At 37.3% G+C, this 25395-nt stretch overlaps 3 protein-coding genes, 1 long non-coding RNA gene and 1 pseudogene across 7 annotated transcripts; 2 read left to right on the top strand and 3 right to left on the bottom strand.

Moving 5' to 3' along the window:
- Positions 1–422: 422 nt before the first annotated feature.
- LOC147475311 (uncharacterized) lies at positions 423–2014 on the bottom strand. The gene is made up of 4 exons (XM_086585367.1): positions 1865–2014; positions 822–1192; positions 610–728; positions 423–511 (listed from the first exon to the last, which is right to left on the bottom strand). The coding sequence occupies exons 1-4, from the start codon at positions 2012–2014 to the stop codon at positions 423–425; spliced, it is 729 nt and encodes a 242-aa protein (XP_086441493.1).
- A 33-nt stretch (positions 2015–2047) lies between these two features.
- LOC147475310 (uncharacterized) lies at positions 2048–3940 on the top strand (annotated as a pseudogene).
- A 7721-nt stretch (positions 3941–11661) lies between these two features.
- LOC147475309 (uncharacterized) lies at positions 11662–13145 on the bottom strand. Its single transcript, XR_015207194.1, has 3 exons — positions 12998–13145; positions 12686–12763; positions 11662–11765 (listed from the first exon to the last, which is right to left on the bottom strand). It is a non-coding gene; the product is annotated as an uncharacterized LOC147475309 (long non-coding RNA).
- Positions 13146–16217: 3072 nt separating this feature from the next.
- On the top strand, positions 16218–20083 carry LOC147475308 (ribonuclease III domain-containing protein RNC1, chloroplastic-like). 2 transcript variants are annotated; one of them, XM_086584273.1, is made up of 5 exons: positions 16257–16763; positions 17652–17748; positions 17833–17967; positions 18421–18589; positions 19340–20083. In XM_086584273.1, exons 4-5 carry the CDS (start codon positions 18485–18487, stop codon positions 19655–19657), a joined length of 423 nt encoding a protein of 140 aa, XP_086440399.1. In that variant the 5' UTR covers positions 16257–16763; positions 17652–17748; positions 17833–17967; positions 18421–18484; the 3' UTR covers positions 19658–20083. The 2 variants fall into 2 exon arrangements, with proteins under 2 accessions (XP_086440400.1, XP_086440399.1); XM_086584274.1 differs by lacking the exon at positions 19340–20083 and having other exon boundaries at positions 16218–16763; positions 18421–18737.
- LOC147475307 (uncharacterized) lies at positions 19422–22972 on the bottom strand. Of its 3 annotated transcripts, none has more exons than XM_086584277.1 (6): positions 22878–22972; positions 22703–22753; positions 21871–21948; positions 21653–21787; positions 21289–21394; positions 19422–20574 (listed from the first exon to the last, which is right to left on the bottom strand). In XM_086584277.1, the coding sequence occupies exons 1-5, from the start codon at positions 22881–22883 to the stop codon at positions 21311–21313; spliced, it is 354 nt and encodes a 117-aa protein (XP_086440403.1). In that variant the 5' UTR covers positions 22884–22972; the 3' UTR covers positions 19422–20574; positions 21289–21310. The 3 variants fall into 3 exon arrangements, with proteins under 3 accessions (XP_086440403.1, XP_086440404.1, XP_086440401.1); XM_086584278.1 differs by lacking the exon at positions 19422–20574 and adding an exon at positions 20720–21062; XM_086584275.1 differs by lacking the exon at positions 19422–20574 and having other exon boundaries at positions 20720–21394.
- Positions 22973–25395: the final 2423 nt, after the last annotated feature.

The following is a 25395-nucleotide window of genomic DNA, read 5'->3' as shown; positions in this document are numbered from 1 at the left end:
AATTGATGTCGTAGGAGGCATCTATACTTGCGTGAGCATTAGAACTTCGGGGGCTTTCGAGAAGTTAAAGGTTTAAGCAGCTATTAAAAAAGAAAAGGAAGGAGGCTATCCAGAGAAGATATCGATTGAACTTTTAAGGGGGGTATTTAAAGCTGAGGCGTTTGGTCTGGATGTGGCTGAGATGGTAGTGACTCACACAATGCAAGAGATAGGGGAAGTTGGTCTGATCCAAAGCTTTAGGGGAAGAGCCAACGGTTTTGTGGTAACTAACGTTTGGCGGGGGGGTATATAGTTGTACATGTATTTACGTTCAGGTTTCTAATTTTCTTGGTCCCTTTCTTTACTTATCTATATAAGTTGGCTAAGGTAAATGCTAGGTACAAACAAAAGGAACGTAACATTACATGGATAAGATAACCAATTTATTTACCTCGTTTAAAGTCCTTCACATCCCGGATATCCATGTTTATATAAATCTTGGTGCCACTAAGGGTTGACAGCCCAAGCTTGCCTACAACACAAAATAATTAAATTCAAATTCAGACAGTCATTTTAAATAGCAACAAAGGTAGGCAGACAAAACAAAACGAAATAAATAACGAAAATCACCTTGGTAGTAGCCTGCCTTTAGGGACGTCGCAATGATCACTACGTTGGGTTGTTTCATCGTGTCTTCAGGAATGATTGATGTCATACCTTCCCACAAAGTAATTGGCAGCTCCAGCCCACTGAAAAACAGAAAAATCATCCCCAGAGGCTAACATGATACAGGGAGAGTGAACAAACAGAGCCGACGGGAAAAAAAATAATGGGATCATCACCCTTTATTCATGATAACGACTTCTTTTAAAAGTTTCCCAGCGGCTATTCTAGCTTTGCCAACCTTTGTCAATACACAAATCACGTCTATGAGAAAAGTTAGCTGCCTTGCTTTAGTGGGCATATTGTCAAATTCGACAAACTTGAACATGTGCTTTGAGATGTCATTGGCTTCTTCAGTTGCGATCTTGACCAATGTCCCCTCCTTGAAATGGATCTTGTAAGCATTGTCGACGGGGCGGTAGTCCTTCGCAAACGCAACGTCAAACTTCTCCAAGGTGTAGATGTTGCCCTCCTGGACAAAGTCTTCCTTGACAACGCTATCGAAATATTGGAAATCCTTTTCGAACAAAACGGCATGGATTTGATAACCCTGAGCGCAAGATGAAAATTAAGCAAGGTGAAATCTCCCCAGCACGACATTTAACCGGCATGAATAACAAAACGGATATACTATTATATTGAACAACACATTGAATACTCTATTCGGCAACAACCCATATCCCGCACAATTCATATATGTGTCAAGCACGCCTAAACGAATGGGCTACAGCCTCCCATGTTAATTAGTGCAATCAATGATGGCATAGAAAGGAATCAGATAAAGTAAAAAAAAAAAGACCAAAAATAAATGGAATGAATGATTCCAATGGACAGGGATAAAATATAAAAAAGCATAGCGATCTAACGGGGTAGGATTGATATGGAAAAATAAACACCAAAGGCCGTTACATAATAAGATCAATCACTTGAAATAATAAGCAACTTTAAAATAGTTATAATGAGAAGAAATAAAAAAAGCAAACTTAGGAAAATATATATACAAAATACTTATTAAAGGACATACCATTTAACATTGGAGAAAAATTTGGGAGGATATGATATAGTGGTTTTTTGAATATTACATCATATCTGACACTATCCCACTTAGTCTATATGACAAAACTATACAGATATCTTATTTAATAAAATGTTTTGTACAACGACTCGTGTAGGTTGACAATCTTTTTTTTTCCAACCCAAATCCAACGTATAACCAGTGTACCTTAGAATCGAGCATGACAAATTCAATGCTAATAGCGCAATTCTTCTTCGAATTAATGGGTTTCCACATCCGGGTGACTTGAACCCTAATCTTCCATCGGTCCGTTCGAGTGTGAAGTTTGTCGAGATCGGTGAATTGCTGATTCGACATTCTCGCCAAAAGCTATCATGTGGAAAATTAAATATGTTAAACCAGGAAAATGGTAAACACGACAAAATGACTCAAAAGCAATAGGAAAAAAAACCCATCTCGGTTTAAGACCCATCTAGGAAATACATACGACATAAACCTGGTCAAGAGTCACAACATAAATACCAAACATTAAGTAAGCAGCTATGTCTTAAAACATGCTCACTACGTGTTGGATCAATTTAGTTTTAAGACCTTGCTCCAGGAGTATCTGCTTACTAACTTGCGTGCAAATTGAAAGAAACACTAAAAATACCGTAATGGCCTAGTCTATTATATTCTTGTATACATAAGATTAAGACTAACAGAAAGACCCGGGCAGCAGGTGCAGCACCAATATTCCAATATCACTAAGTGTGCATATGTAGGGGTTGACGTTTTAGATCATGGCAACATGTTAGCAGTTACAAATGGTACTGGTTACCAGGAACGCTTAACATATCTCACAAACACCTTAACCCAAACTGAGCCATGCATAAACGACTAAACTGTAAACACCTTAACCCAAACTGAGCCACGCATAAACGACTAAACTGTCAAAATGTTTTGCTACATATTTAGTTACGTCAATTGGATTTCAGAACATATGGGCAATCAACATAAAATGCCGTAACAACAACAACAACAACCCCTTCTTCTACAACTATTAGTCTTCCACCACTTTGTCAATCACCACTTCCAACAGTTACTACTGCACCATCTCCACCTCCGTCACAGCCCATTTCGTCGGATTTTGATTCGGGTGAGTTGGGGTCGGGTATGAATGGTGATGAACCATTTCATTACCCGAAAAGGCCCAGATTAGTTTGGACACCTCGGCTTCATAAAAGGTTTGTTGATTTGTAGCTCATTGGGTATAAAGAATGCGGTGCCGAAAACTATAATGCAGTTGATGAGTGTAGATGGGTTGACATGAGAATGCCCCCTTTCTTCTGGTGGTGGTGGTGGTAATGGTAATGGTGGAGGTGCTATATATCCGGCCGGCGATGCCGCGACCGATCATTTGTTTGCCAAGACACTGCGTGCCTCATCATTTTGCATCGGTCGGCCTAATTCGGATCAGCATTTCATGCCCTTTGTGCTGTTTGCGGCTGCATTGCAGCATCACCATAACCAACAAGATGATGGCGGCTGTTGTGGTCGCAGAACTCGCCAGCAGCGATATCATCGAGGCAAGTTGGGCAATTTGGGTCTCCACCTAGTGGGCAATTTGAGAACGGTTTTTACCTCGACAGCCGCAGCCTATGCATAGGATTGCAAAGTGCACGTTCTGCTCATCCTCCAAGTTATGTGGAGGATTTGGATTCGCCAATTGGAGGAGGAGGAGGAGGGGTGGTGGTGGAGGAGGAGGAAGGTTTCGACTCTTTTTTCCCACCGGGACGATTGAATTGGGTAATCGCTGCATTTTCTTACATGTTTTGTAGTCCTTGTTGTGCTTTTATGCATTTCTTGTTTGCTAGATATTTCGGACGGTTGGAGTCATGTTCCTTTTGTTGTGTTTTAGGATTCCGTTTGTTGTGTTTTAGGATTCGAGGAGGTATTATTGTTGTTGTTCTGTTGATGTCCTTGTATCGTCGTTATTGCTGTTTATGTCCGCAGTGTTCTTTGGGGGTTGGTTTCATGTTTCCATGGATATCAAACTTCCCTCTCTATCCCGGGATCACTTGTAATATGTCTTTGTTCGTCATTGACCGATCTATTTCCTAGTGTTACTTACGCTTGGCAATGCTAATCTTGATAGTACTCTTTGGTGTCGGGTTTTCATCTTGAGTAGTTAGGAGTGTCGGTGAAAGTCCATTGCCACTCTTTGCTTCGGTGACCGATATTGATCGTGATGTTACCTATGGTGAAAGCAGTGGTTCTAGACCTTGTAAGGATCAGATATAGGAGGGTCTTTTTCAGAGTTTGGTAGTGCCAGAGTGGAATCCAGTTCCTTGCATAAGTCCTTGCTGTTGGAGTGATGTTGCTCTTTAGTGCTGATAATAGTGGCGGGAACAATGATCCTTTCATTAAGCTTTTGGAAGGGTAGAAGGTGAATGTGAGTTTTCCTTTTCTTTTGACTTCATAATGGTTTTAATAGCGGCACATTTCCATTTCTGGACTACATAGAGGCATAGAGCTCGTTAATGTAAAGAAGAGGAACTTACATCGTGATATTGTTTCTACTTGAAATTTGTAAATTGTGTTATTTCGTTGCGTGAGAGGGATGGTGGAAGTGGCCAATAGTAGGGGTGATTGTCAATAACTTGTTGGAACTTAAATGTATTTCTATACTTTAAGAATGCTGAGATGTACCGAAACTTGTTAGAGTGGATCGTTTATTCCTTACTTCCATCAATAACTCTTGTTTATTATCTATCAATCCCTCTTATGTGAATTAAATCATTTTCTTATTTATCATCCATGAATAAGAATGCTGAGATGTACCAAAACTTGTTAATCCTTACTTCTGTCAATAACTCTTGCTTATTATCTGACAATTCTTCTTATGAGTTATGTGAACTAAACACTGTCTTATTTGTCTTTATGAATTTGGGATGTGTTTAGTTCATATATCAGTATCTTGCTTGTTGTGTGTGTTTTTGTGTTTGTGAAATCCACAACTTAAAGTCGCAGTTGGCTATATCTTTTATTATTTCCACCGGGCACATAGCATAACTAATGTGACCGGCTCTTTCGCATTGTGTCTTGCGCATTGTGTCTGTCTTTTCTAGTCTCAGTGGCTGCTATATACATCTTCAATTTTGGTCTGAACTAAATCCCGTTAATCCTACAGATTTCGCTGTGGCCACAGTAACGTAGGCCAATTTCAGTAAAAAAAGATAGCACGCAATAGTAAATTACGTAAGGTTCTGAAATCGAAAACTAATTTAAGGGAAAGCAAATTGAATCATGTAACCTGAAATCGAAAACTAATTGAAGGGAAAGCAAATTGAATCAAGTAACCTGAAATCGAAAACTAATTGAAGGGAAAGCAAATTGAATCAAGTAAAGAACCTGCTGGAATCCTGGCAGTAAGAGTTCAGTAAGCCGAGGCCGCAAATCTTGAGCGAGAAACAAACAGAGAACATGAATTGTTAATGAACAATTAGAAAATCATGTAAAGAAATAGACATTAGTAATAGAAAAGCACCTCTTTGAACAATGGCGAATCTAGAGCGAGAGTTTAGCGAATTGTGAGAGAGCGAAGCGAGCCGGTTTTATAATCTTGAGAGTAGAGGAGCAACTTAAGGGAAAAATCATGGCTGTTTTAATAGCAATCAGTATTGGCTGAGAGAAATGAGTCGTTGTGAAATTAACTCCTGCCGTTTCTTTGTTTCTTTGAGAAATGTATATATTTAATTACCAAATCTACAATGCGCAGAGCTTAAAATGCAACTCAATACGCAGTGATTTGGAACGTAGATTGTCCATCTGCCGAAAGAAAGATGAAAAAATGGGTAAAGGCTAAAACCGGAATAAAACCGGCATAAATATTTTTATTGCATTCTGACCTTTCTCTATACGGCTTGACTCCTCCTCAAATAAACAGCTACCCAAATTTCAATAACAAAACCAACATCCCTTCTCAATTAAAAACCTAACTTCCGATAAATCCTTATTATTTAATACTCTTATTTGCTGAATCTAGATTAAGTCAAGAGATTACTGCCTTGCAAAGGAGTTGGTAGTTATAGTAATATGACTTTTGGTAGGGTTCTTTTGATTCATCAAATGGGGAAGTTCCATTCTGACATTTCTGGACGATTGGAAGAAGATGGATGGAACAGTGGAGCCCCCTGCACCGTGGTGCAATAGCTGCTGCCAAAGACACTATGTGAAATAGCCTCGTATGCACATTCTCAACGTTGGCCACTAATATGAACACACTGCAGTTACCATAAACTATGACTTGGGTATCACTACCTGGCTCAATTCAATGGTAATATTGGTAAGTTATTTTGGACACTTTATAAATCTGAGCTTCGACTTTGTTATGTGTATAATGATTAATGGTGTTCATGGCCATTCATTATGTATTTTATTTCTTAGTAGTTAGTACTAAATGTCATTCTATGATTATACAAAGTCTTAGTCAAATATGGTTTTACTTGTACCTTGTAGGTGAGTGGGCGCTTTCGATAGCATTTGTTTTTTCAGCAAATGGATTCCTTCGGTAATGTCTGGTCATCCTATGAAAAAAAATGGAATACTGAAAATTTCTTGCAAAGTAAATTTTTTAGCAATATGCATAGATGAGATCTTATTGGAAGTAATTAGAGGCAATTCAAGATAGGTGCACTAATGGAAATCTTCAATTTAGTGTTCGTATGGACAGCATGCTGTTTGTCTCTGATATGCTAACACTTACTGCCTTGTAGATACTCGTTTTTCATATAAAAACAGGTAGTCGAAATATTGATGATGCACTAATATGCTAACATACTGCCTTGAACATCTATAACTCGTAATATGTTCGTCTTTTATATAAAAACAAGTACTCAAAATTTTGATGCATCTTTTGCGTAAGCTATGTGATGATGATGATGATGCATTAGTGCAGTAAATCTTTAACGTGAAATGATCTCCAAGTTTTTTACACTTCATCCATTCTCTGAATTGTGAGGGATCTTACATGTGATCCTAAGGGTTATTAGAAAGAGCCTCTGATACATCCCCTTGGTTTCCCTGATATAGCTTGGTAAAATATTTCTCTATAATATTATTCTTCTATTAATTCCATTGTTTTGTTTCGGCAGGCTTTCGAGTTGAGCTGGTTCTTGTTGGTTACTGGTGTAGCTTTGTAACAGTTGACGTCAAGGTCTACCTAGAGAGCATAGAGGGGGGCCTCGGATTCACTTATTAACCATCAAGCTTCTTGTGTTGTCATGCTTCGATTTTGATAGAATGTCGGATTTGTGCTTATTAGCATTCAGTTCGAAGATATAAGTTTGTCGGATAAAAGAAATAATGAAGGTTACTACACCTATTTATCAGAAAAGTTTGTTAGATTAGCATATAGTCGTGGGAATTTCCATTATTAGAGGATTGATTCCAAATATACTCTTAGGAAGAATTGTAAACTAGAGAATAATTTTGATGAAAGTATTACAAAGTTAATTCATTACTTTTGTTATTGATCACCCTCCATCGAAAGCTTTGATCTTGCTCGCGGTATTATCTTGTTATGTAATCTTGGAGCCTTTGGATGACCTTGTCTATTATCCGGTGTAGTGTGCTTTTCTTAGACTTCACTTCAACCTCACTGCTTTGTTCCTTTATTAGAGTACTTCCATCATGGTGCATATGCTACAAGATTATTCATTACACCTGCTTGTTAGTTCTTCTTCCTCAACCGTCAACCACCAACGGATAAACCTCGAAATTAGGAAAATTGAAGAACAGACCTCTCTCATAGCAATTTCAGATTGCTTCGAGTGGATTTGTGAGGCTACATTTGGTGTGTGGTGTCTTTCTACAAGACGAGATGCTCATCTTGATTTGGGTGTATCTTAGTATGTAGTTTGAATTACTTATAAGGTCTGGAGTGTTTCTGTTGGTTTGCCACTGGAGCTATATAAGATTTCTAAATAAGTTGCTATTTGAATAGGCTTTAAAAGAAACGGATAGTGTAGTAGATTGAAGTGGGTGTATTACTTGTATTACTTAGAGTTGAATGTTAATTAGGAAAACAGGTAACATCACCCATGCATCTTCTAACTGGCACAGAGAGCAATGCCTAACTAACATCTTATTTTTGTCAGAGGGATTCCTTTGAGACCAGAAGTATGGAACATGACTACAGAGCACTGCATGGGATGTGGTGTCCAGAAATCTTTTGCTTAATCCTTGTTGAGCTAGTGAAATCGACTTACTTATTAGTCATTGAGCTAGGCTCTAGTTCATAATGCAGCAAATGCATCTCTCCTTTTTTCTTTGAACTTAATCATTTATACAAGAAAGTTTTACAAACTACGAAAAAATTGCCGAACAAGAAGAAAGAAAAGAATATCCCAATTTACAATCACAGCATGGACCCCAATTTACAATCACAGCATGCACTGACGGATGAGATCCCAACTAGTATGGCATGCCAAATATCATGTATATAACTTCCCTCACAAACCTAGAACAGATAAGGATATCCGACTTTTGGCTACCGTTGAGAAGTGGAGGACCTCTACATTATGACATCTCTTGCCCCACATGCATCAGCACTAAAATTCGCCTCATCAAGTAGCTGAGAATTGCGTAAAGCTTTTAGCCAAAACTCAATCAACATGAATTTTTTTGGTTGTCAATGAAGGACACACGCCCGTTGTGTCTTTCGCGACATTCTTCTTACGCTCTACGATCTGCAGAACCCAGCTCTTCCGGAGAGCCTAACAATTGAATGGTGTTTCGTGGTGAGAACTTCCAAAGATAGGTGAAAAATACAAAGAAACCGCTTATACTCCAAAACAAGACATTTTTAATTTTGACTAAGCTAACCGAGATACCGCATCATCCGGTTTTTCGGGTTCGATTTCTCATGATGGACTCCATATTTACCCGACGACAACAACATACATGGGCAATTGTTATGATGACCACAAACATCTTCTAATCCAAGGCAAGAGCCTCCATAGCTAGCACATTCAAGATAATTAGAGATATCAAGGTATCCGGGTATAGTTATCAAAAGTAAAATTCTACATATTATTCAGAAAAAGCAGTACTTGATTCCCTCTCGTTCTAATGATTAAAACTTCCACTTAAATAAATCGAGTCTTGGGAGGGGTATATAGCAGGAACCTTCCTTGCCAATAGCGTGCCCTCATAAAGATCACACTTCAAGTACATAATATATAGGTGTAATTAGATACATGAATAATACCCGTAAGGAAGCCGACTTTCCTTCCTAAACCGAAGCCCTGTTTCTTGATGTATCCAACGAATTGACTAGGGAATCAATTTCTGAAGTTCTTGGCAGCCAAAGCCTCAACCATATGTGATTCAACTCTAGACACTTCAACCTTAGAAGTGGACAAATCTTTTTGTAGCTGCTTTACGCGAGATCCATAGGAGTTGCTCCTTTCTCTCTGAAATTATAACGCTTCGTAAGTACCGGATAAATCAATTTATGATTCTACTAAGGTTTGGTTTATCCACAAATGGAAAAACAATATGATAACTCACCTCTGCAGTAAGAAGTTCTTCCAAATGTGCATTTTCGGATTTGTACTCTTGAAGGCGGAAGAAAGTCCAAAGACAAACCCTGCATGTATAGCGAAAGTTTCGAAGCTTAAGCTCTAGCTCAGTAGTGATCTAACGTGTTCACAAAGTCAGTTATCCATGCAAAAATACCTATCAAGCAGAAATATGGAGTTGAACTGTGTTTCATAGATGAGCATATACATAATAGCATCATGAATATGACGAAATTGTATCGATTTACGTGTATATGACGGTGAGCAAATATTTCCATATAAAAGATGAGTAGAGAAACTTGACAAAGCTACTTATATCTTACCCTAGCTAACCTGGCCTCCTTTGATCGACCCGTGGAAATGATACTTTTAAGTAGTCCTTGAGCCTGCCAACCAACTAAAGGGACTAATCAGAGATTCACTAAGGCTACGTTTGGTTCGTGGAAAATGTGAGAAAAGAAAAGGTTTTCCTGGAATTTAAAATCTTAGATCCGTTTGGTGAATTGTAGAAAGTTGCAAAATGGAAAACAGGTTCTTGGGTACCTGTCAAATAGGGAAAACAACATCATTTTGAAGAAAGAGGAAGTCGTTTTCTTCCTCTGTTGTCTCGACCAAGGTTTATAAACTTTACCAAAAAAAATGGAGAACGACCGACACAATCTACAAATCGATTAATTTCATCTCGAGATAATCTCAAATTTTCAAACCCATTTTAATCGATGTATGTATAAGTAATCTTCCAGCCATTAACGTTCCATTTCACAAGAAAGGGATGTCGAAAGGTTTCAATGTTGTTTTAGAAGGATACTGAGAGGGTATGATCCAATTGCTTTTAGAGATGGTGTCTCAAAGAAAATATTTTCTAGTCCAAACCAAACAATTAGAAAGTAAAATTCAGGAAAAAGGATTTAAGGTATTTAGATTCGATATTGTGATTTCCATGTGAAAGAAAAATCGTGAACCAAAAACACGCCTAAATGTTAAACACTTATATATGTAAAAGGATCCCAATGACAAATTTAATATGTATATATTTGTGATCGGCAATTGAATATGTTCTTACTATATGACATACCTCATCAAGTTGCTCTTGTTCTTTTTACTATTTGAAGTCTCAGTTTTAAATTCTTGTTGCTTCTTTGAATCCAAGAGAGGTTCCTTCTTTGTATTGGCATCTTTTGCTTGAGAATGATTGTGACCATGTGTTTCCACACTTCCCGATTCGGACCCTCATCATCAATCTTCCGAGAAGTACCCTCATTTTCAGTTTTGATGTCTTTCCCAAAGATCGGCCGGAAGATCTCTATCTACTGATGTATCAACTCCCTGTGCCTAGTGAATCTAAAGCAAATGGCTCTTTGCTCTCGTCTATTGTTTTTTTCGGTGATAGACTTCGCCTCTTCTAGATCATTGACAAGAGGGAGAGTTTCCACCTTACTAGCACCATCATTTTTTCCACCTCATTTGGTAGTGAATCGTAGAGAAATCTCCGAGTAGTGCCATCATGTCTAAGATCCATCCGCAGCTCTTTGCTAGTTTGGATTTCATTCGCCCACGCCCCCACCATTTTCGGATGCCGGACCCTCTCAGACGATCGTAACAGCTTTTTTTTCTTCGATGCTTTCGCGAAACGCGTGCTCCTCAATATCGATGTCGCAACGCTTTTCCTTCCGGATTTGTTGTGGAAAAATTGCTCCCCAACACCATCACTTGTTTTTCAGAGGCATCAATGGTGGAGAGTCGCGAATCGAGCCTGTAGACCCATTTTGGTTAAGTGGGGTGATTAAAAACATTGATGTGTTTAAAGCCATAAAACCGAGTTGATTAAAGACAACAATGTGCGGAGCAACATATAAAGCGTGAAAAGCTACAAAATACCTTCTCCTTTTGTTTAATACTCCTTGCTTGAATTTCTTGTCCATTGGATGCTTATAAGTTGCAAAAAGAGACAAAAGGCACCTTATACTTCCCATTGATCCCCCTCTCAACAGATTCATCTACAGATCTTGTCACCTGCAATGGCACGGGGAATCTCGTGTTTCACGCCATGGCTCTTTGTATCCTTTTGAGCTGTAGTTTTTCACCGATAACGCACGGCCTTCCTTGTATATTGAATCCTTCACCACGCCTCTAAAATCGGAAGATTTCCTCCTCAAATGAGCGAGAAGAATTTGCTTGCCCATAAGACGGGGCTTTTGATGCTTGTTCTTGGTTAATGGCTCGATCAAAGGAGTAGGTCTCTCGGGTTGGCTTGTTCTGTTACACTCAATTGAGGAGAATGAAGATGAACAAGAGGAAGATGAGAAAGAGGCCCTTTTGCTGACTCCACAGAAACTCTATGATTCTCAATCACGTTCTAGCTCGAATTTTTGTCCCGCAATTGCAAGTCGGAACTATATTATATATCCCTCACATAATATTATACTGATTCCAAATACACCAAAGTGAAGCCGTTAATAGTTGAGTTAAGTTTTTACTTTAGTCAGTATGCAGGTCACTATGACACTCATCTCCATGGTTGCTATTGCTGAAGTGAGAATGGACTGTTAAGAGAGAGATGCATGCATAGAATATGAGAAAAAAAATTAAAATGTTAACATACTTGAACTTGGTAATATAACAAACGAAATGGGAAATAAAAAGAAATCACAAGTCCATTAACCCTTCCTGAACAAGCAATTTGGCCTACAGTCCAGAAATGTATATAGGATAGCTTACCAGTAAAGAGGACATCACCGATTAAAAATAAAATTCTGTATCCATAAAGTGATTTTGTAGCAAATCAAACATTTCTGGACTGTAGGAACAAAAAGAAAAAAAACATGAAAAGCTAAAAACTTCTAAGCAACGGGAAATGGATACGTGTACCTCGGAAATGTTAAGTCCACTGATATCCTTTAATGAACCAATGCTAACAAAATTGTCACCTCTTAGGGTAATGATCGTTGAAGACGAAACAAATGAAGAAACGACTAGAGACGTGGGGGTGGGGGGTGGGTTTGAACCTTGAGCGGGGGTTGGGAGTTCCGAAATACCTCCAAAATAACCTCAGCAGTTTCTTTTTAGCTAGCGTCTGTTTACATTGTCAACGTTTTCAATATATATATGGATTCGTGGGCTTTTTATCTTTTGGACTTTTTTGTGGACTTAAATTTGAGTACTACTAGTATATCTTTGCTAAGCAAGGGGATTGGAGAGGAGAGGGGAGAGGAGTGCTTATATGACCTGAAAATGAAAGCAACGACTAAAATCGGCTGACAAGATTGAGTGCTTCAATGATATATTAAACTTAAACACGACACTAACTATAAAAAGCCTTATAGCATATCCACTGTAAAGTTTCGCAAGCACCAGCCTAGATATATTTCATCTTTTTCTTGAGTGGTTATACATATAAAATCCAAGACAGGCATTTTCATAGATTGAGCTACAGCATTGCAAGTGAAGAAAGAAAGATACATACCAAAGCCACGAGGTTCTGAGTTCCCATTGTGGTAGCCTTTGAATGAAGGATGAAGGATCACTTTCGGTACCCCAGTTGCTCTTGGAATAAGAATATTGAATATGCAAGAACAAAACAATAATTGATGTGAGAGAAAAATACTAACTGTATAAGTTCAATTGTAGCCTTCTCTCAATCTTAAACAGTATTATCAATTTCAGGACCAAAGACTCCCTATTTAGGTGACTTCATACCTAGAGGAAGCTATCGAAAAATCGAATTGAAATTGAAGAACAACACCTTAAGTTTTAAACAATCATAGTGGAGATTTACCTGGTTTGTCTTTCTCCTTCAACCTATCGTTGACCCTCTGCTACTGAGTTGTTGTTCGTATGCAACTGATTCTTCATCTTTCTACTTCAAAGAAGCGAGATGTTGGTCTTCCTCCTCCAATCGGTTATCGGTTATGAACGAGCGAGGAGAAATTCGCAAAGTTTGTGCAAGAAAGAAATTAGGGGTGTCTTTGTTAAATTTTAACTCATGGAAAGTAAAAGAAATAAAATGGGGGTGGTCCAATATGGAATGGAATGGAAATGAAATAATTGTAAATGGTATGTGTTTGGTAAACTGGGGAAAGGAAAGTAAAAATTGGGGAAATGAATAATCATGTTTGTTTGCAAAAGCTATGGAAATGAATAATTGTATTGTTGGGTCATGGGTGTATTAGTAGTAAGTTCCTATCTATCTATTTCATTTCCTTTCCTTTCCACAAAATTTTCAGGGGTTAGCTAAGGACACAAAACCTTTTCCATTTCCATAATTTTGTTTCCATATGGAAAAACCCATTTCTTTTCCATGGGTAAACAAACGCCTTAAAAACTATGGAAAAGGTAGACCACTCTTATTTTCCTTTCCTTTCCATAGTGTTTCCATCATAACAAACACACCCTAGACAGAAACCAACCAAGTGATATTTTGGGCCACGTACCCCCCACCCGGCCCAAGATCGTTCGCTCCGCTCACTTGACTACACGGACCTACTTTTTAGATCTACTATTGAACTCACTATTTGTATGAAGTTGGTTTGCATTGCAATACACACAGACACATATCTCTATGTAAATCAATGATTAGGACTTTTGACACATCAGTAGGTTCAAATAGTAGGTCAAATAAGTGTAGCATTACTGTTTAATTTTTTTTTTTTTTTTTAAAACAAACAAACAAAACCTGCCGACCTTGAGTATTACCAAACAGCAGTTGACTTCATTACACAATGAAATTACTTTAGCCAAATCAGGTCAAGCCAAGGCAATATATTATAAATACAATAAATTAGCCCCAGGGCACAAGTTCGTTTCAAAACAACTCTAGAGGATATGAATTTTTTTATAATCACTCACAAACAATGAGCTATGAGTACGAACAATGAGCTATACATCAACATGAGCTATGAGTACGAACAATGATTATTCATACCTATAATGATTGTTCATACCTATTTGGGGTCATACTTCAACCTCGAAAGCTATGAACAATCATTGTATATATGAATACTCATTGTTCATAGCTATTTGGGGTATGAACAATCATTGTTCATACTCATTCATACCTCAATATGAGTATAAACAATCACTATTCGTATCTTAACATGAGTTATGAGAAATCACTGTTCATAAAGTATAAGTTCATATCTTAATATAACTTCATACCTTAACATAATGTATAATTAGTAAAAACACATATTGGAGTATGAACAATCATTGTTCATAAGTCCATACCTTAACATAATGTATAATCAATAAGAACACATATTGGAGTACGTACAATCATTGTTCATACATCAACATAGTGTATGAAGCATAGTACAAAATATCACGATATATCGTGATATATTGTGATATATATCGAGATTTCAGCAAATGATAAGTAAATATCGCGATATGCTTAGAGATATTTACAACTACAAAAATCAGTGATATTATCGATATTTTGAGATTTTTTGCGATATTTATAGATATTTGGCGATATTTTGTGTATGTAACAATTTTATTTAATATTTACCATTATATTTCAAATAAATATAAATTATATATCATGATATTTGTCGATATTTTGGATATATCCACGATATTTGCATATGAAACAATGTCAAATATCCCCAAAGAAGGGGATATATCCACGATACATATCCATAAACTAGGAATCGATATTTGCCATATCCTGATATTTTGTACTATGGTATGAAGTATGGTAACCTATTTGGGTATGAACAATCACTGTTCATACATCACATAAGATATGAGCAATGACCAAAACGACATAAAATGCAAAATCGGAAAAAATTTATTTCAAATCCGAGATATTTGTCATTACAGGAGAGAGATATATAAAGTCTTTATCTGAGCTTCAGTGGACGACATTTAATTTGGAAGGAAAAAAATGCTAGAAGATTTCAACAAACATCTAAGCCAGCTTCAATTGTCTATAACAAGAAAGTAAGAGACATAAAGAACTACTTGCAAGAGTTAAAAGCTATTGAAGTATATATATTTAGGTCGATGTATTGAAGAAGGCGATAAAGAGGTTGAATTGGAATCTGACTCTACCAGAGCTAGCAATGCAATCAACAAGCTTGAGAAACCACCATGGTATTGTCTAGTCTTAAGGATATGTTTTTTTTTTTTTTTATAATCACTCACAAACCCAATCTCCACATTTAAGGATGAAATGAGCTGTGAACACTCATTGTTCATACTATACATCAACATGAGCTATGAGTATGAATAATGATTGTTCCTACCTATAATGATTGTTAATACATATTTGGGGGGGAGGGGGTCATACCTCAACCTGAGCTATGAACAATCATTGTTTATATGAAGACTCATTGTTCATACCTATTTTAGGTATGAATAATAAGTGTTCATACCTCAATATGAGTATGAACAATCACTGTTCATACCTTAACATGAGTTATGAGCAATCACTATTCATATTAACAATCATTGTTCATATCTATTTGGGGTTATTGAGCAAACACATAAGCTGATTTTACTTCCCTCCTAAACCAAAAATTGTAAAATAAAAACGTTATTGAACCCCTAACTTAGTTATTTTTCTCTTCAACAAAGGTCGAAAATATCGTTCGATATATCAATATATCGGAATATGAGTACACGATATGGAAATAATGTATATCGATTGACTTGGATCGATATATATCAGCAATATATTCGATATATTTGATATATATCGATTGACTTGTTGACTGTTTGACCGATTATATTGACTGTTGACAGATAATTCTGACATATATCGTTATATATTGGCAATATATCAACAATATAATGATATATATCAAAATTTTAACTATTTATAAAAAGATGGAATCTCTTAAATATCGATATTGACTGATATATTTCGGGTTTGGGTGTGTGTGCGGGGGGGGGAGGGGATATTGGCAGATATGTAAAAATTGGGCCCTGTGGATTTTCCCCGTTGGCCACATTTTGGATGAAGTACAATTTTCAATTTTGTTTCAGTTTATCGGAATTTTCAAAATTTCAAAACTTCATAAAATTTGAAGAATTTATCTTCCCGGCTTCCCCACACACCACGTCCAAACCCACGATCCCCACACGGTCACACACTCACACACCACGTCCAAACCCATGATCACCATGTTTCCCCCCTCCACTTTCGAATGGATCTCCACATTCTCTATTTCTGCTCCATTTATTATCAACCATCAACAGTCAACTGTTTGTTTGTTTCTCCATCCTGCTTCTTTTCATATCTGTTGCAATGTAGATTACTTAATTTTTTTCATTGATCATCTTCGATTGATGAATACCTTTAAGATTATGCCTTAAATACTGACTTGAAGGGCAACGTAGAGTTCTTTGCTATAATTAGTTTTCTATCAACTGGAAATGGAGTTTGTTTTTGAAAGCTCATGTTAACTGTTTGAACTATTCCCCTTTTACTGTTTGTTAGACAGAAAAAGTCGATATGGAGAATACACTTGTTGATGAGAGCCAAAGACAGTTGGAGGAATTTGGAGCTTCCTCTACATCAAGGCAATACGAATCCAGTGGTATGTTTTTAAGTCAAAAGAATACCCATCTTTGTTTCACGGTTTCACCAACATTGTAGGGGTTTATGTTACAGAATCTTTGTAGTTGATTTAGTGAAAGGATGTAGGTCCTAGGATGTTGCATTTATGAAATTAATCTAAGTAACGTGATTAGTATTGCCAACCAAGACGTAGTATGGACTATAGTATTCTAGATATATTCTATTGGAAATGTTTATTATCCTTTTGAAGTAGCGGTAGTTCGACTTCCCTTCTGAATGTATGATGTACATACTTTCTCCTGTAGGGTAATAACCTTATGAAGAATAACCTTAAGGGTAATAACCTTATGATGTACATACTTTATCCTTTATTTGGATTTAGATTTTTGAACAAAGTAGTGAACTGAGCTACAGTATTGGAATTTTGCTTTTGGATTTGTTATCTTATTACCTGTACAATGAGTTTGGCTTTTGTCGTGAAAGCCAAGATCATATTGGCTGACTTTATCTCTTAGTATCTCTCCGACTGGGCTTGTAGAATGGCACTATAGGATTTATGTAATTGAGATAAGGGTGGCTAATGAGATGCTTTGCCCTTGCCATTAGAATTCTTAACAATCTCATTGCATATTTATATTGGTCACTATTTGCATGGCATCAATTCTTGTTGGTAAGCCATTTGTCTGTTTGCATTCAACTTTGGTTATTGTTTGTCCATGGGTCTTTTGCTCTGAAAACGGAGGCAAGTATTTTGGAGAAAGAGAAGTCACTCAAAGTTTTTGTTTCTTGATATTTTTCTCAATTACTCTTATGGTGGTCTCCTCTTCCCATGGTTTTATTATTATACAAGCTTTTCTATAAACTCTTTCTTTTGAGAGGATTCCACATCTCTTAATCTTTTCTCTAGTATATACTTGTCGAAGTTGACCTTCCGGTAACCAAAGGCTTAAAGCTGTTAAAGTACATTATGCACGACGAACAATTACGGCAGATTCCTATCATCAGTAAGTTCAATTTGATATTGTATGTTCTATCTTTGCATGTATGTGAACTGATTCTCACTTTTCTTATCCTTTTGAATCGCTCAGTGATGTCTGCTCAAGATGAGGTTTCTGTTGTTGTGAAGTGCTTGAAACTTGGAGCAGCTGATTATCTTGTTAAGCCATTACGCACCAATGAGCTATTGAACTTATGGACTCACATGTGGAGAAGGCGACAAATTGGTTGGTTTTTTCAACCGTGATTTTTTTTTTTTTTTTTTTTGACGTTTGGTTGGGTCTTTCTGCTTCTGTGTACTGTTTGGTTTTTGAAAAAGAACAGGAATGTACAGGCTCTGCCAATTGACCTGGTGTTGTATGCTAATCGCATACTGAGACAGTTAGCACATATGCAGGGGAGCCATATGTAGATTTTTTCTTAGGTTATCTATGAAAATATGCCTTTGTTTTTTATTGGTAATAAGTAAATGAATATTTGACTCTGTGAAAATATGCAGTAATTGTCTAATCGTGGACTGCAACTGTCATAAGCTACCATTTGTGTATAATCCATAGAGTTTTCGTACATAGCGTGAGTAGGATCTTCCTACAATTCAGCATGAGTACTTCAATAGTATAAAACAGATGGACTATTGGACCCATTTCAGGAAATTCATTTTCTGTTTCATTTACTTTCAGCTTGGTTTGTCGGAGAAGAAGATTTTGAATTATGACTTTGATATGGTAGTGTCGAACCCCAGTGATGCCAATACCAATAGCACAACTATATTCTCAGATGACACAGATGAGAAGTCCCGCAGAAGCACCATTCTTGAAAAATAGCATTTTGAATAATCGAGAGGCTGAGGTAAGAATGATTTGCCTATGAATTTTCAAAATAATTAGGCAGTCCAGAGGTGTATATCAGATATGTTTCCAGGATTTGTTGATTTTGTCCTTTTGGGCTTTCTACTTTGAAGCCCTTATGATTCATCATAAGCATTTTTAGCCACTTGCAACATGCTGAGTTTTAGTGGTCTTCAACTGAAGTTGGAAAAGTGGTGTTGTCTCATTACCTGACGTCTGACGATTTTTTGGAGCATCGTAAGAATATTTTTGCAATACCACAACAGATGCTTCTCAATAAAGAGTATAACTTAATGCCTCTCCCTGGCACCTTGCTTACCTCATACAACATGTCTGTGCTTGGTTCACCTCACGACAGAAGCTAGCCCCTAGATCAAGAGTGTTCAATTGTTTGGTCTTTCCTAATTCACTTAACCTCGTTGGTACATGTCAGCGATCCTTTCTTAAGCACTTTACTCAAGTTTTGCGTTGCATTGAAGCATATTCGTAGCCCAGTTGCAAGAAGTGTTATATAGACAAAAAAAATAATGTAATTTGGAATGTTGGATACCATTACATGTTTGGCTTATATACCTGTTCTGTTCCCCACCCAAAATCACACTGCATGGAGAACTTCTACTCTGAGGTTGCAGTTTTTTACTGAAGCTAGCCAAGTCATTTCCATAATACTACCTCACTCATGAAAATCAAGACAAGACAGAACAGCATTGAAGAGCCAAATATGAAATTTATCAATTTTTCTTCTATTCAGGATCTTGTCATGGTTGAGAAGCTACTCATGAAGCATATCGATGCTCCTGTAACATGGTTACAGGAGAGGCATCGGCCTCTTCTGCTCAAGAAGTTCTGTGAGAGGTACTTCAGGGACAAAAACCTCCACCGCTTTATCATCTACGATGAGCAGATCCAGGACAAGTACGAACACAACCGAAGACTTAGGAATCCTGTCACCACTGCTATTCAGCAAGCCATCCATGGACTCTCTTACACCGTGTATGGGAAGGCAGATGCGAGACGCCTCATGTTTGAGGTATTTGACTTCGAGCAAATTCAGCCAAAAGAAGTGTGAAGTTGGTTTGTTATCAATGAATTGGTTCACATGTACTAGGCGAACACAAGTCTCTGTTGTTGCACATTCAGTTCAAATGACAGCTTTTATTGCAATTCTGGATTTTGGCTCTAGACAATCCTCTATTGATGGATGAAAGCTGGTCTAAAATCTTTGGAAGTGTTTGGAGTGATGTTCATTAGGATAAACTCAAGTTTTAGGAGACACTTCTCGTCAATCGTCATGGTCTATATATTGTACCGATGTCAACATCTATTTAATGTCCTTCACTATACAGTCGTATCTTCAGCTAAGCTATTTGCCATTTCTAACGTAGACATGGTGTTAACCAATGTATTTCATTGTAAAATTCGTCTGGCATTATATATGTCCTGGTGTGTTAACTTTAGCATTAACAGAATTGGCAAGTCCAAAAACTTTTGCTTGTGGTTCTGGTTGATGAAGTTATGTGGAATTGTGTACTGTGCTTCCAGTTCGAATTCTCACATCAGTTCTTACAGCTTCAACCATTTTATCCATTATCATTCCTTAAACTCACCTATCTATAATTGAACGACCTGTTATATACTAAAAGCGGTTTCCACTACAGTAAAATGCTTAGTTTTGACTTTTGACTGCGTACCCATAAAGTTTTTGGCCACGAGCGATTGCGTGGCAGTATTGTGCAACAGAATCCGTACGACAATGCAAAATTGCAAAGCCTCTGTGAGCACTATAAGAAACATTAGGAGGGCGATCAGAAATTCGAGGTTAATCCAGATATTAAGAAAATTGCTAATCGCTTCCAGCTCTTGATTTGTCATTCGGGAAAGGAATTGCATAAAGATTTCAAAAATCTTGTGTTTCTCTTTCCACTAAGGCTTGGACAACAAAAGAGTGCTGAAATACAACTATCAACTATTGGACAAGTATCACTCCTGAAAAACAAAAAACTCAGAAGTTGGCTAGTAGACAAATGAGGCTGCATCAAGCAGAAACCAAACATAGCAAGATGAATATGATAAATTTGGCTGATGATTCATAAGCAGGATTTAACATTAGACCATGATTGATACAAAGATCTAGAGTGGCAACCAATGAACTAAATAAACAAGTTCCAAGTTAAGCACATTAGTGGAGATATCATAACCACTTATGGTTGTATGAGATGAAATATTTACATTTTTTTTATGAGAATTATGTATGACCTTCTAAATTGAATCGCATCATGCTAATTTCCTATAGTTCCAAGTTAAGCACATAAGTGGAGATATCATAACCACTTATGGTTGTATGATGTTCTTTTTTGCCTTTTTTGCCACCTCAGAATGTTCTTGCTGACACAGGGCCAGCCACATAAAGAACAAAACTTAATAACGGTCATGTTTCTCTTCCAAAGATCATTAATGCTTCGAAGGAGAACGTCCTGTTGGATGAGACTATGGAATATCAAGTTTTTCACCACTCACTCATTAACTTTATGAATAGACTATGGGCAATCACACCACATGACCTGAATAATTCTCCAATAGAAAGAACGTGAACAGATGGTGGCCCAAGAAAATACAAAGAAATTTTAAAGTCGAGGAAGGAATCATATTGCCCTTCAACTGAGACACATTTTCTGCTACTGGTATTGGGGGGGTACCAACCTTGTCATCATTACATTGCACATTAGTAATTGTATGAGACCGGAGATTTGCAAAGAGAATCCAGGTAAGACCTTAGAACAGCTAAGAAGCCCTTCGCAGCCTCAATCTGCACATAGAAAAAATTGGTATATAAGCGACGAAACAAATTTTCAAGTCGCTAAATGTGAGAACAAATTTGGACGCAGTTCAGATTGTTCCGTCCTGATTTCTACGTGTGTTGCACCTGTGTTTCTATCCCCAGGCCTCCTCTTCATAAAAATTAACAAATTGTGGGACCGAATAACGAGCAGCAACCAATTGAGAGAGTTATTAGCATTTCACAGTCAATAACGTCTATGCACTTTGTATTGTGTTAAGAGCCAACCTGAACATCTGTACACTCGAAGACAGGTCGTCTTCTTCCTAAATAGCTTTCTCCAACAAGCTTTGCATGGTATGGACTCAACGACTTAAACAACTCTTTGTTCTGGGGCAATTGAGGTAAAGTGGGAGACCGCACCTGATTTTTACAAGTATAATTTTTTTTTGTTAATTAAAATTTTATTTATTATGAAAGTTCTACTATGTGACGAAACTAAATACCTGGTTCTTGTTAGCGTCAACCAGAATGACATTTCCTATCTTCGATTGTACTTCACCAGTTTTGTTCTTTACACCAACCTACAAGGAGCTCTAAACATTTCTCATTCATATACAATAATGCTAGAAACCGAAGGCAATACAAAACAAATTTATTATAAGATTCTGAATTCAGTGATTCTATTAGGTAGTCTACACATAGGAATTCTCACTTGAAAAAAGATCTTTATTAATTTGCTTCCGGAAAACACGGTATCTACTACGTTGTCTGTATAGATCTTAGAATACCTACCATGATGCTTGCACCAATGCACCTGCTAGAATGGTTAGTGCTGATGAGTACTAAATTAACCAGTCAGACCTATTTGCACAGCAAGGAATCCACTTGCCCTTACGAATTTTGACTTCCAGCTAGTCATCTCTTAGATGTTAAAGAGGGAGTTGAAACAATTGATGATTGATGAAAGCAATACTCAAAATGTCTATATATTCTCCTCTTTCAATATCATATTCTCCTAAAGATTGTCTCTACTGAAAGTGTTAGGTGCTACATCTAAGTTTAAAACTAGATGAATTTTATATAATATCTTCAAAATTCTTTAGACGCACTTCAGAAAATTCTATAATTGTCAGTGCCAGAAAAAGACCCGTCAGCATAGCTTAAAACTGTCAAGATTGGCAGTAAAGTTGCCTTGAGAGTATTGAAACACAAAAAGTGAACTCCACAAATCCACAAGGTAAAATAAGAAACAATGCAGGATTCTGCGGGTAACATATTACATACAAGATGTACATACAAGATGTTTAGAAAAAGGAGGAAGTTAGAAAATCTTACTATATATGGGACCGGTGCATCCAAAAAATCATGCATGTCATTTGGCAAAACCTGAAAGTTCATACAAGATGCTATAGACTATCAGGATATACTGACACCTGAATCTCTGCATTACAATTACAACGAATTGTTCAAGAAATTTTTTACACGAATCATAAAGAAGAAGGTACCATACTGGCATTAGAAGGCTCTGCCACTGGTAGGGCCGGATTAAAGAAATAATGGAGAGAACTGAAGCAGACAAGATTCCCTGAAAAAAAACAATATATCCATAAGTTTTATCTAAGAGCATCTCTAGGTGGTGGTAGCATACTCTTCAAATTTGAAGAATGCTACCACAAAATTTGATAGCAAATTTCGACCAACTCTAGGTGGTCGCAAATTCGTGGTCGCAAAATTTATTGGGGACCCACCTGCGCGACATTAGTATGGCGCTTGATAATTGTCGTCAGCGGTCGATTATGACAAGCGTAGCCAAGATACTAATGTCGTGCTATGTTTTATTTAATGTGTCGCATGACGGTCGGGACTTTGTCATTTTACAATTTTTTTCAACTCATTCACTCTAGTTAGTAGGAAAAAAATGAGTTCAACGACGAATCCGTCTATAATAACCAAACACGATGGAGTGGTGGCGGTGAGGAAGAAGAAAAGTGCATACATTTGGGATAATCCGGTGGTGATCTAGATGATGAACCAACCACTTCTTGAGTCGGAAATCAAGGGAGGTCGACGATCCATTCTTCGATTCAATATCGCCAAGTCGATTTTGAATTTCTGCGGAGGCTATTGATTCGACCATCTTAGGTAGGTGTCTAAGAGGTTTCATGAAAGGCATGTCTCAAGAGTTGTTCTTGAACAACAGGTATGTATTTTAATTTCATAAATTAGTAGTAGTAGTAGTTAATTTTAGTAGTTCAATACAATACGTATATTTTTATTTTTATTTTTTTAATTTTAGTTTCATTTTGCGTACATCAGAGATGTGTTATGTATCGGGTTCGGTGCACTCCACGTGCGCTTAGGAAGTGGTGGGATGATATTAAGAAAGTCGGTGCACTTGACCATGTTAGAGATGCAATTTTAGCGACTCCTTTTGCTCATCTAGTTGACATCCCTTACAATAAGACTGACATTCAGGGAGTTATTAATGGTTTAGTTGAGAGATGGTGGGATAGTACACATACTTTTCACTTCCCTCAGGGAGAGTTGGGCTTCACTCCATTAGATTTTTGCATGATATCCGGGTTTGAGTATAGGATTAGGTAATCCGTTGAGATGTAGCAATTGAATTCGAGTTGTGCCCAAATGATGACTTTCTTCCCTTGTCCGATCGAGGAGTCGTATGACGATCTTTGGTGTTAGGATTTCTCGGTATCAAGGGTCGCATACATTACAGATTGACTACCGATTCAGATTGCAGGTTTTTGATAGATTATTTGTCACTTGATTGATGATGGTCAAACACATGTTGATGAGTATGTAAGAGCTTTACGTATGTATTTGATGGGTGTCTTCTTTTTCCTTCCGGCCATTCCACGATTAACTTGGGATTTCTAGCTAACTTTGAGCACTTGCATGAGTTGGGCGGTATTGATTTTGGTGGAGCCATATCGTCATTTGTTCGTTGTTTAGATAGTATGCCTCGACATACCGGTGTTGTCGAGAGTCCCCGTGATGGGAGGGTTTGTCATTCTCTTAGAGGTATGGTTTTATGAGTATTTCCGTCTTTGCAAATCCTATCCTCACAGAGTATACCGATGAGAGGCCTAGGCTCAGGGCTTGGCACGGACCTTGTCGAGCGCGTCTGACTAGTGAGATCAGTCATAACATAATGATAAGAGCCCAAAACTGTAGTTTTAACCCCTTAATAATCATCTTGTTAGACCAATTATGTGAATAATAAGTAAGAGTTAACACCGATTACGGCGTTTTATGCATTTTCGGGCTTCAAAGTCCATTATGTGCGGAAATGTGTGCCACTTTAGCGAGATAAAGGAGCAAAAGTCGTGAGAACTTCGAATGCCATATCTTTGGACTCAGACCACCGAATTGGGCCTACTTTATGTCAAAACGACCGGCTCGGAAAGAGCTTTGCAATGGTCTAAGCCTTGACCCAATCAGAGGAGCAGAAGTGGACGAAAAGTCTGTTGAAGCCAACTGCAGCTGAAGAGGCTTTTTGATTCGAAAGAATTGGGTTTTGGGCCTGATTCTCTGGCCCAAAACATGGTTCCAAGCCCATGCACGATTTTTGGATCTGAATGTATAAAAACAAAAGCTTAGTTCATTGTTAAGGGTAGATAGTTAGGTTAGAAAATAAATTAGATTAGTTAGCCTCCATTAAACCTTAATTCTAGATCTAGTTTTCATTAGATTAATTAAGTTTAATTTCATTTCAATTCTTGTTTTAGATTAAACTCTCAAATTATTGTTCTTGATTGATTAGATAATAAAAATAGTTATTTTGTCAATTTCGATTTATAGATCTAAATTCCATTATTGTTTGTTATCATTTCATAGTTATTAATTAGATTTCGATTATTGTTTAGTGAAATCGCATAAAATTAGAATCTTTTCATTATGTTTAGTTTAGATTTAATGGGAATTGTTAGTTTGATGAATCAAGGCTAAATCCTCCATTAGAGGGGTTGATGAAGCCTTGATGAAAACTTAGTGGTTAGTATAGAATTGGT

The sequence above is a fragment of the Coptis chinensis genome, chromosome 9 (genome assembly GCF_015680905.1).
Source record: "Coptis chinensis isolate HL-2020 chromosome 9, ASM1568090v1, whole genome shotgun sequence".
Lineage (NCBI taxonomy): Eukaryota > Viridiplantae > Streptophyta > Magnoliopsida > Ranunculales > Ranunculaceae > Coptis > Coptis chinensis.
Note: the sequence above shows the minus strand (reverse complement) of the source record. Positions and strands in the feature narration are given on the sequence as shown.

Bases quoted from the DNA above. Each gene is read 5' to 3' on its own strand.
- LOC147475311 (XM_086585367.1), bottom strand. From the start codon at position 2,014: ATGTCGAATCAGCAATTCACCGATCTCGACAAACTTCACACTCGAACG. The intron at 1,193-1,864 runs GTACACTGGTTA...TCTTGCGCTCAG, and splicing joins TTGTCATGCTCGATTCTAAG to GGTTATCAAATCCATGCCGT. The intron at 512-609 runs GTGATTTTCGTT...TTTGTGTTGTAG, and splicing joins AAAGGCAGGCTACTACCAAG to GCAAGCTTGGGCTGTCAACC.
- LOC147475308 (XM_086584273.1), top strand. From the start codon at position 18,485: ATGCCAATACCAATAGCACAACTATATTCTCAGATGACACAGATGAGA. The intron at 18,590-19,339 runs GTAAGAATGATT...TCTTCTATTCAG, and splicing joins TGAATAATCGAGAGGCTGAG to GATCTTGTCATGGTTGAGAA.
- LOC147475307 (XM_086584277.1), bottom strand. The intron at 21,949-22,702 runs GTAAGATTTTCT...AGCTCCTTGTAG, and splicing joins ATGCACCGGTCCCATATATA to GTTGGTGTAAAGAACAAAAC. The intron at 21,788-21,870 runs GTATTTAGTTTC...TGTAAAAATCAG, and splicing joins TTGACGCTAACAAGAACCAG to GTGCGGTCTCCCACTTTACC.